The following is an 11599-nucleotide window of genomic DNA, read 5'->3' as shown; positions in this document are numbered from 1 at the left end:
GCGTAGTTTGCATGAAATGAACACCAAATGGACAGGAGGAGGGAGAATTCTTAAGCTTAGAGGTGTGAATATCTAATTCCCCACATAAATGGACAGTAATTACAAGGTCACATCACCAGCTTTAAGTCTTAGATGCTGTCACCTTTTATAAGCTACTATCTTAGATTTAAGAAAGAATTACTACTTCATTCAAATAGACCCCTTTCAGCTGTGTGGTTTCTTGTATTTCTGTTCTATCTGATTGCGCCTGTGCCTTCATGTTTCCCCTTCCCAGACTGTTTCAAAAGTTTCATTCCTCGTACAGATATACAGATATGCTCCTATTTAGGTTTACTTGGGTTAAGCTCAGTAAGGCTTGCCTGGCATTCATTCTTAGCATCTCCATGTTGACAGAGTAATTAATATTTCTGTTTAGTCTTCATGGCAGCAAACTTTTAGTATTTTATTAACAAAATGCTGTAAGATTTCCCTTACCACTTCCTGGAAGTTTGTCCCGTTAGCGTCTCTCAGATAGTAAAGCCTATTTAGTAGAAATCACAGAGAAGAGATTGTAAAAAGCCATCAAAGGACAGCCATGACACAAGGCAAACCACTGACCACTGTGCTGACATAACTGACAGATGTGGCTCAGAGCAGTCCACTGTCCTTGGTGCTAACAAGATTACCCCTAAGGCATTTGACAACTGGCTGTAAGAATAAGATATACCATGCTTGTGGCATAGCTGTTGGATGCTAAGGAATTCTTAATTGGGGCAGCTGCAATCAGAAAAGTAGTACTGACAAGCATTCCAACAAATACAGCAAAGCAAATCTTCCCATTGCTGGTTGTCCATGCTGGTCCATCTCAGTGAACTGAAGATTTCCTCAGAGCAAGCAGCTTTGGGAATATTCATTTGAAGAATACTTTTGAAGAACCTAACCTAACTAAAAAACCCTATCCTTACAGTGTTTGTCGGTCAGCCCTTCATTCTTGGTGATCTCCACACAGAAGGTCTTACCTGGTCCTTCCAGCTTCTAGTACTCACTAGAAAAAAAGGAGCTTGCATTTAATTTGTAGATATTTTGTACTTATTCATATGTGCACAGATTATTTTCTGAAACATACTGTAATTTCATGGAGGGAACAGACTTTTTTCATTTCTGTTTTTTTGTCCGCAGTTATCTAGCACATAATGTGTACTTAATAAATATTTGTTGATTGATTTATTACTCCTGGCTGGGGTATATGATGATAGCTAGCACTTAGATAGTACATTAAGGCTTTCAAAATACTTTACAAATATTATTTCATTTTATCCTTACAACAGCCCTTGTCAACAAGTGCTATTATTAACCCCATTTTACAGATGAGGAAACTGATATGAAGAGATATTAAATGACTTGCTCAGGGTCATAGAGCCAGTAAATATCTGGGGCTGGATTTGAACTCAGGTTTTTCTGACTCCAAACCTAGCCCTCTATCCATTATCCACCTAGTCTTGGTTTTCATAGGCCTGCAGGAATGTATTTCCTCTGAAGGCCTCACTGAGCTGTGGAGGGCTACAGATAATTGGGGCTTAGTCTTAGGATATTAAAGCTACCAACGTGGTAAATGAAAGTTAAGTCTCAGACTAGATTCTCTTGAGATTCCTGACCATGTTACAATATTGTAAGGCATCTTCATGCGTTAGTATATGGAAGAGAGTGAAGGAAGAAACAGTGCCACTAGCCACCTCAAAAATTTCATTATGTATTGTGCCACAGAGTATTTTTTTTGGCAAGGATTTGAAATTTATATTCCTGTTTCTCCAAATGTGCATATGAGAAATAAATAACAAGTCCATCCAATACAGGATGAGATCATTTCTTCCTAGTCGTGGGAAAGCTCAAATAAGGGAAGCCTTTGTTAAAGATTTAGAATACATGATAGGTCAGTTCTTTAAAGGTGCTTATTTATTAATTCAAGATCTTCAAGGATAAAAATACAGCCCTGCATTCCTTAAATCTTACTATGGGGTTTGTTGAAATTTTAAAACCATTAATAGATGTATGCAGAAAGGATACAAGAAAATATGTGTAATTGGTTTTCCTGGCCACCCAAATTCTCAGCAATCTTTTATAGTCTCTGAGACTCAGAGCAGTACATGAGGTCATTCCTAGTAAACCAGCTCTGTCTAGAAGTACAGGCTAAGTCTGAGTAGCAACAACAGCTAGAGACTGTGCTGTCTCATACACAGGAGAACAAAAGTTCCATTTTGAAATGCAACAATATAGGATAAACAGACATCAAGAACTTTTTTAACACCAAAATCAAGAGTAAGATACATAGAACATATGTAAGGGGTAATAGAATTTCTTTGCTGTCAGGTACTGAATTCAAGGATTTACCAGACATTTAGATGTTTCTGTCTGTCTATACCCTTCATTACCCCTAAGAGAAAAACCCTGGTCTGATCAGATCACATCAATAACATCTGCCTGGTATCGTGTATGAGGGAGTGACCAAATATGAGGATATTACAACAAAAATGAAACCATCCCTACCCTCGAGGAATTTACATTTTGGGGAAGAGATAATATCTACATCATAAATATGAACAAAATAGATATAAAAATATTTACATGGTAACTTTTGGAAGGGAGGCACTAGAAACTTGGAGGAATCATCAAGATTCATGTCAGAGATGGTGTGTGAGCTGATCTTTGAAGGAAAGGAGGGATTCTAATAATTGGAGGTAAGAAGGAAGGGTCTCTGATATAAGGCCCATCCTTCAAGCCTTTCCAGAGTTGGTAGGACCTGTCAAAATTTGTCCTCTGCTAGTGTGAATTCTAGTAATGCCTTCAAAATATTACAGTGCAATTGAGGCAGAACTTCTGTACAAACTGCATCCCTAGCAGAAAAATGATGTGGTGTGGCTTTGTAAGTCAGAAATATGAATGAATATTTCTCATGTCTTTCTAATAAATGTTGAGTGATTGAATGGTGAGCATTACTCCTATCAAAAATGTTAGAGCAGGAGGACACTTTGCAGATAATCTAGCCTTACCCTTTTATTCTATAATTGAGAAAAATAAGATCCAAAGTATAATGGTTTGTTCAAGATGGTAGAGATAGTTAATAACTGGCCAGGTGTCTCTCTGGTTCAGTGATCTTTCTGATGCATGATACATGCAGATAGATTTCATACTAAATAAACTCCTAGATGTAGTCAGGAAAACCAGAATTCAAACCTTCAGACGCTTAACTAGTTGTGTGAATTTAGACAAGTCACTTAATTTCTGTCTGCCTCAGTTTCTTCATACATGAAATGGGGATAATAGCACCTACATCCCAAAGTTTATATAAGGATAAAATTATATAGTATACATATAGTGTATTAAAAAGCTTTAAAACAGTATATGTATGTTAGCTATTATTAATTTATGGAAGAATGTAAAATTTTCCTTATTTATATTTTCTATAACTGATAGAAAAAACAAGCAAATTTCTCTCTTCAGGAGTTACATAAAAATGTTCATAGAATGCTGCTCCATAATATGACAAAACAATTTTATCTTATGAAATCTGATTTCCCTTAGAAGTGTAAATCATAGGGCCAGCTAGGTGGTGCAGTGGATAGAGCACTGGCCCTGGATTCAGGAGGACCTGAGTTCAAATCCAGCCTCAGACACATAACACTTACTAGCTGTGTGACCCTGGGCAAGTCACTTAACTCCATTGCCTAGCCCAAAAAAAAAACCCCAAAGAAGAGTAAATCATGGATAAAATCACCAGAAGTCATGCAAAACTTGAAAGCCCACAAAAATTAGTGACCCATTATTAGGAACTTGCTTGATTAGTTTTTTTTTTGGTTGCATGGTAATCATCAATTAATTTTCAATCAGAATTGGGGGAAAGGGCAGAGAATAAATGAGTACTGAAACAGTCACCACTAAGATCTCTCTGGAACAAAAGTCATGGGGAAAAGAGAGCAGCTTCCCTGGATCATATGATTAAAATAAGAAGCGGATTTCTTTTACTAACAGGACAAAACTTCTTTGAATGAAAACTAACTTTCCCATTTAAAAAAGGCCAATGTTCCCCACAACTTTCATAAGATCTTGAAAAGAAAAAAAGGTGATTTTCTTGGAATCCTCAGGGGGAAATAAGGTAAGGGTATAGAGACTCTAACCCTGTGTGACAACACTACGGCCAACGAGAAGGACGTAGCGTTATACAGCATTTCCGCTCTTCTCTCTGATCTGGTGACCATTTTAGAAGAAATGCCTCTACCCTTTGGCTCATAGATGAGCTAAAAAAAAAATTTACTCTTGTCTATCTTGTTCACTAGCAGGCTAAGAGAACTCCTTTCAAGATATAAACAGCAAGGATTGGAAAAGGTCTTGATTTATAACCTGATTTCTTTCTCTTTGCAGAAATATTTGTGTTATTAATATCTTTAGGGAATTATTTTTACATTTTCAATTTATGGAAGGCATTTTCTGTTTGCATGTTTACAAAGGGCTAGAAATCTTCCTGAAATTCCATATGCTGAAAAACATTCATTAAATTCCTCTCTTGTTCTGCATTTGCCTCCATGGTTCACACACACACACACACACACACACGTCTATTTTTGAGTGAGAGCTCAAGGTACTCTAGCTTCCCTTCAGTCACTGCTTTAAGTCATAACAGTGGCATCCTGGGAAAGGGGAGTTGATGGCACACTTAAATCTCTTACCAAAGAAGAATTAATAATGGCACAAGGTTAATGGTGAACGTGTTTCTTGTGAAATTTGTCTAGTAGATAATCTGCCATTTTGAAGTAATGATCCTAGGAATATAATTTAGAAAAACATGAATGACATTTGGAAATCCCTGAAGTAAAATAAACTTTGTGTTTTGTGTTGCTATATGAAATCTTACAGGTGGAAGAAAGCAAACAGATGGAAAGGCAAAACCACACCTTACTGACCCTGTTTTTTCTCCATGGTCTTGCTGCCTATCCCGACTTTCACTTTGTTTTCTTTCTGATGTCCCTTATCATGTACATCATAATCTTATTGGGCAACAGTTTCCTCATTACAATCAGCATCCTGGACTCTCACCTCCACACTCCCATGTATTTCTTCCTCAGTAACCTCTCCTTCCTGGACATCTGCTACACATCTGCTTCTGTTCCTTTGATACTTGTGAACTTCATTTCAGGGCGAAATAACATTTCTTTTGTGGGATGTGGAGTACAAATGTTCTTCTCCCTTGGCCTTGGGTCCACAGAGTGTGTGCTTCTGACAGTTATGGCATATGATCGGTATGTAGCCATTTGTAGGCCCCTGAGATACCCTGTCATCATGAACAAGTGGCTTTGTGGGTGGATGGCAGCCAATTCCTGGATGACAGGTGGGCTAAATTCACTGGTGCAAACAATCCTTGCTATGGGGTTGCCCTTTTGTGGAAACAATGTCATTGATTATCTTACATGTGAGATCTTAGCTGTGTGGAAATTGGCATGTATAGATATTTCCCTCAATAAGATTATTATGTTGATATCAAATGTGATTTTTTTAGTTATTCCTGTGGTATTAATCTTCATCTCCTACTCATTCATCCTTTTTACCATCCTGAGAATCAACTCAGTCACAGGAAGGCAAAAAGCCTTTTCTACCTGCTCAGCCCACTTGACTGTAGTCATCATCTATTATGGCAGCATCCTCTTCATGTACATGAAGCCCAAGTCCAAAGACTCCCATGGGACAGATGAGCTGATTGCTCTCTTCTATGCTGTGGTCATTCCCATGCTGAATCCCATCATCTACAGTCTGAGGAACAAGGATGTAAAGGAAGCAGTTAAAAAGTTGAGTAAGAACATCTTCTCACAAGGAACATGAAAGACCAGCATATATTAGTCATATAGCAAATAACTACCCATCCAAAAGAGATAAACTGCCTCCACTTAGAATCACCTCTTCAAAGAGCAAGAGTTGGTTAATACAACATGAGCCTGATCACTTTAGTCTCATTCACCTTCCACTGACACTCCACTCCACCAGAACCATCTGGAACAAAAAAAAAAAACATTCATAGAGGGTTCTAAAGAGTATTGGTAAAGAATCTTCCTTCCTTGGTGTGTTTCCCTAGGGAGACTTTGGGAATAAGTCATTGGAAAAACTTGAAATCATCAGGATTGAAAATCCATGAACTTCTTTGAATCTCATCTCATCAAAGCCCCACCTTAACTCTCCAATTTTGTTCCCCACAACTACTCAAATACTAAGAATACTCTATAACTATCAGGTTCATCTCCTCATGATCACACATAAATGTCATACTCAGTTCTGTTTCTCAACCTTTACTCCTGTTGTTTGCTCTACCAAAAATGTCTTTCCCTCTCTCTGCTAAATCCAATACTGTTCTTCCTTCAAGGCCCAAAGTCTTACTTCCTCCCTGAAGTCCATCTCTTCCTTGAATTTCTTTTTATACCCTTTGATTTTATACTCTTTTTAATCTTCTCAAATTGCTCTTTCTGCACTCATCCTGTTTTACTGATTATGTTTTAAGTTTCATAAGAGCATTCATGAGAGATGCTGTGTTGTATGTATGACATATGTGACATATATATATGACATATATTTTTATGTATATAAAATTTCCCCTTCATTTCCTAGAGCACATAAAAACTTCCAATAAATCCATTTTGATTGGTAGAAAACTTCTGTAATTTTTTTGGTATTTACCAACCTATCTGGAATGCAGAGCAGCTAGATGGAGAGTGGATAGAGCACTGGCCCTGAATTCAGGAGGACTTGAATTCAAACCTGGCCTTAGAAACTTACTATCTGTGTGACCCTGTGCAAGTCACTTAACCCTATTTGTCTCAGTTTGCCTGTATATAAAATGAACTAGAGAAGGAAATGGCAAACCATTCTAACATCTTTACCCAGAAAACCCCAAATGGGGTCACAGAAAGTTGGACATGACTGATAAGACAACAACCTGGAAGATACAATATAGTTCTTGGGTAGGTATAGGTCACATTGTAAATTCTAATTAGTAATAGTAGTAGAAATAACTAATGATAATGGTGTTGCTATGAAAATATTACCTAACATTCATATAAAGCACTGCTTTAACATCCATGACTTCATTTGATTATTACCAGTTTTTCAGGTGAAGAAAATGAGAATCAGAAAGGTTTGGTGACTTTCTCAAAGTCACAATTAGTAGGAGACATCTAGAAGTAGAATTTGGGTTTTTAAGCATATAGTAGACACATAATAAATCCTTATTGATTGATTTTTAGTCATATTACAAAGTGCTAATTAATAAATTAACATTATTGTACAGTTCAACCTCATGAGATTATGTTAGTATGCATTAGTACCCCTGGGACTTTGTTACTTACTAGTGTGGTAGCCACAGGTTGTGTAAACACAGAACCATAAATATGTTTATTGATATATAGAACAGAGGGAAAATCTTGAGGCCCAGATTCAATTCATACACAGGCATTTTGTATTGTGGGACCCATTGTAAGGTAATTTTTAAGTACTTAGAGGAGGGGAAAAGAAATTTTTGGATGAGTCCCTGGAACAAAAAAAAAAAAGACATACCCAAGTGGCCTCCTGTGATTACAGATATGCCAAACCTAAACAAACTAGGATAATATTCCATTATCCCATCATTATCTTACCATAACAAGAGACAGCATGGACTCACTTTCTTTATTTATAGGATGCACACTACATGGTACAGTGGAATCATAAGATGTGTAGTAGATCATAGGGCAGGGGAAAGCATGAGCAAAGTTAAACCAGTACATGTGCCAAAATGGTGGTTCCACCAAAGTACAAGCTATCTCCTTCCATGGTATTTTTCTGGGGATCACATTGCACTCTATACTTAACGTGTGGTTGGTATCCATCTGGCAGGAAGTAGTTGTGAGATTCTGAGGTTCAATGAGAAAGGAGCCTGGACGAACTTCAGAGTATAGGGGAAGGAAGAAATTAGCTTCCTCTTTTCTTAAAGTTATGCTAACTTATTTTTCTGAAGCAAAGCAAGAAATGAATACTGATATTTTTGATTTTCCATTCCCAAAGCTCCTGCTCACTGGTTAATGTTTCAGAGTTGGCAGATATGTGGCTCACATTATTATCCCCAGAAAATAATTGTTGAGTATTTGAGAACTGTGCTAGGCTCAGAGCAACAAAGAAGTGCAAGACATGGCCCTTGCTCTTGAGGAAATTACCATTTCATTGAAGACAAAGGATATGGACATAAAAACATATACCTCATTACTAGAACAATTCATAAAGACTACAGGAGCTCCAAGGAAAGAGTGAAAACTATGGGATAGGGCAATTTCGGAAGGATCCATATTGGAGCTGACTTGAAGTGGACCCTGAAGAAATGTAACAATAATAAAATATGTAACAATTGATATATAATAATAATAATTAGTGTTATTATTATTATTAACATCCTCAAAGTCCAACCCATCATTCAAATTATGAGCAAGGGAAGAGGAGAATGGCAAATCAGGGGAAATTCAATGAGGTTGAAGTACATCAAGAATGGTTTTGCCCTAAGACAATAATGGTAGTTTTGGGGGCTAGGCAAGAGTCCTGAAATGCTGGTGGATAATGCTCTAGAATGCCATAGAGTGGGGAAAAACCATAGTCATTCCAGTACAACTGTCCAAAAATTCTTTAAAAATAGATTGGGTGACATAGGGTTATAGGAAAGCCCTACTTAAAATTGTCACGATGATCAGCATGACCCAGAATACAGGGGTAAGTTGTTCCGTTTCATGCTCTGCTACCACAAAAAGATTAGAGACACTGAAATACCAATATTCACCTGCTATAAATGTTTCAGTGAAGATGGTGCTGACTGCCAAAGTGAACAAATATTAGTTAATGTAGAATGTAGGTTGTTACACAACAATGTATTGTTAACTGGCACCAGGTAATCATACAGAATTGTTTCAACTCTAAACTTAAATTAGATCAAAAAAGATAAAATTGAGAAGTTACTAAAATATAAAGGGAAAGAAGTTGAAGAACTTGAGATCTTTGCATCATTGAAAAGGAGGAATAGTTCTTGCTGCTTATAGGCCAGAAAAATGTTATGGAAGGAACATAGACAACAGCTACAGACATGGCCATGAGAAGACTCCTAAAGGAAGCAGTCTCCCTTTTTAAGGACTGAAGAAAGCTCATCTATCTTTCAGGAATAATGGTTGTTATCTATTAGCATTAGCCTTGCATATGGGCTAATTTATATATTAGGCCTATTGCAGAATTTTATTGTTGTCAAGAGATTATGTTAACCTATTGGCAAAGACAAAGGGGCCAATACTTTTTTTTTTTAATTTCGAGAACAGTTGGGGATTACATAGCACTTTGCTTTGTATTAAACAGGGGTCAATTTCCAAGATGGAAAGGAAAGAAAATGCAGGCATTCCTTTCTCTTTAACTCCATAATTGAATGAGTTTACTTAATGCAAATTCTAGAAGTTGTACCTAATAATGAAATGGATGACCAAAAACAGCATCAATGTCTTAACTGATTTTGCAAAGAAGGGCATACTTAGACTGAAATTTTAAAATGCCTTTTTTGATTTGACAACATGAATACAACTAGCAAACGAATTATAGTAAATGAGAATAATTTTTAAAATCTGATGTCTGCATTATGAATTCTCCAAGAGTATTTGACAGAAAGTACAAAAATATTTCAGTACTTAGACACAGTAGTATATGTGATGACTGTTGCCACGGTAAGGCCTAACCATAGGAGTAAAGGTGGAACTATCAAGGAAAAATTGTCTTGATATGTCCTTTGGGGGGAGGGGAGGATTAATTTAGTTAAATTCCCAGTCAATGTAACCTTACACAGAAGACTTTCTTTTCAAAGTGACTTCAGAGGACTTATTATTAGACCTTATGTACCTGGAATGAGGAAATCATGGTGGAATTTCCCATGTCTTACCAGTGTTACAGAAACTGTATCAAGGACTACCTCCTAAAAACAGGTATCAGATACCATCATGGTAGAAATTAAATGAGGAGTTATTGATGATCTGAAGAAATGCATTGGATTGCCTAATTAGTTATCTGGCATTGAAGTAGAAAACTCGATTACCTTATTAATAAATCAGAGGTAATAAAAAATGTGGAAAGGAATTCAGACAACAAAAGTATGTCAGATATTTTTTATGTGTCTTTAATTAGCAAGCAAAAGCCAAAAGGCTAAGATGGAAGGAATCGAAAAGCAAGCTGAAGAAGAAAATAAACAGCTCATCATCAATCATGACTCATGAATCTGAGAATAAGTTTGACTCATTTATGCATATGGTCAATTGTTAATTATAAAAACTTGTATCTGCATTCCAGGGATATCACATTTGAGCTGTGTGACCTTGGACAAATTATCCTTTTTACTCATACCTTATTCCCCTCCCACACTCTATGATCCAGTTACACTGGCCTTCTTGCAGTTCTTTGATACTCTGTCTCCCATATTTGTGTCTTTGCGCTCTGTCCTCCATGCTGCTCTTCACCTCTGCTTCCTCCAATCCCAACTTCTTTAGGTTACCTCTCCCAGTCTCCTTAACTGCTAATGCCTTCCCTTTTCAGATTATTTTCATCTATTTTGTTTATGTCTTGTATGTACCTAGTTCTTTAGATGGGGTGGACCCCATTAAGACATATGCTACTTGAGAGCCAGGGCTGTTTTTTGGTTTTCTTTGTATCCCAGCACTAAGTTCAGTGTCTGGCACATAACAAGTGCTTAATAAATGCTTTTTTACTAACTAATCAACTTAATCTCTGTAGGTCTCACTTTTCTTGGTTGTAAAGTGAAGACAATATCTGCACTACCTAACAGGATTGTTTTGAGGATCAAGTAAAGTATGCAACTTGTTTTATAACTATAAAATACCAAATTCATATGAGGCTACCGGAATTAGTAATTATCTCTGACTGGAATAATTGATATGTCAGAGACAAGTGTCAACTGTCCCTGGCCATATGATTGAGTTTCTTACTTAGTCTATTGAATCTTGCTCATCTGGGCAACAGAAGATATAGGAATGAGCTTTAGAGCCATTCATTCACTCTTCTACCTAGCTTCTGGGAAAAGCTTTTAAAACTGAAACAGTACTGATTTTATTCTCTGTTCCACATGTGTGGAATGGATTGCTCCTATTTCTGCCAATCAAAACTCCTCCTGCGGCAGCTAGGTAGCTCAGTGGATAGAGCACTGTGCCTGGAGTCAGGAGGACCTAAGTTCAAATCTGGCCTCAGACACTTGATACTTACCAGCTGTGTGACCCTGGACAAGTCACTTAACCCCATTGTCTAACAAAAGGGAAAAAAAACTGAAACAATTAGATCCTCCAAAGGAGAGTTTGAGCCACAAATACAAATAAGTAGGAGGGGAGACAGCTCTGCAAATATCGATGCTTTCTGTCATTTTAAGGGATTACATACATCTATAGCTTGGAATATGGAGAAAGAGAAAATCAACCAATGGAATACAATAAGAAACCAGGCATTTTGCCTGCTTTCTAAGTCTTCACATTACGTCTTCAACACTTTCTGACAAAGCACATTTCCAAATTCCATGGAAATCAATATT

At 37.0% G+C, this 11599-nt stretch overlaps 1 protein-coding gene across 1 annotated transcript; it reads left to right on the top strand.

Annotated features, from left to right (window-relative positions):
* The first annotated feature begins 4905 nt into the window (after positions 1-4905).
* LOC110214597 (olfactory receptor 13D1-like) lies at positions 4906-5918 on the top strand. The gene has a single exon (XM_020995585.2). The coding sequence runs from the start codon at positions 4906-4908 to the stop codon at positions 5845-5847; it is 942 nt and encodes a 313-aa protein (XP_020851244.1). The 3' UTR covers positions 5848-5918.
* The last annotated feature ends 5681 nt before the right edge of the window (positions 5919-11599 follow it).

The sequence above is a fragment of the Phascolarctos cinereus genome, unplaced genomic scaffold, assembly GCF_003287225.1.
Source record: "Phascolarctos cinereus isolate Bilbo 61053 unplaced genomic scaffold, phaCin_HiC Scaffold_4;HRSCAF=312, whole genome shotgun sequence".
Taxonomy (NCBI): domain Eukaryota; kingdom Metazoa; phylum Chordata; class Mammalia; order Diprotodontia; family Phascolarctidae; genus Phascolarctos; species Phascolarctos cinereus.
Note: the sequence above shows the minus strand (reverse complement) of the source record. Positions and strands in the feature narration are given on the sequence as shown.

Bases quoted from the DNA above. Each gene is read 5' to 3' on its own strand.
- LOC110214597 (XM_020995585.2), top strand. From the start codon at position 4,906: ATGGAAAGGCAAAACCACACCTTACTGACCCTGTTTTTTCTCCATGGT.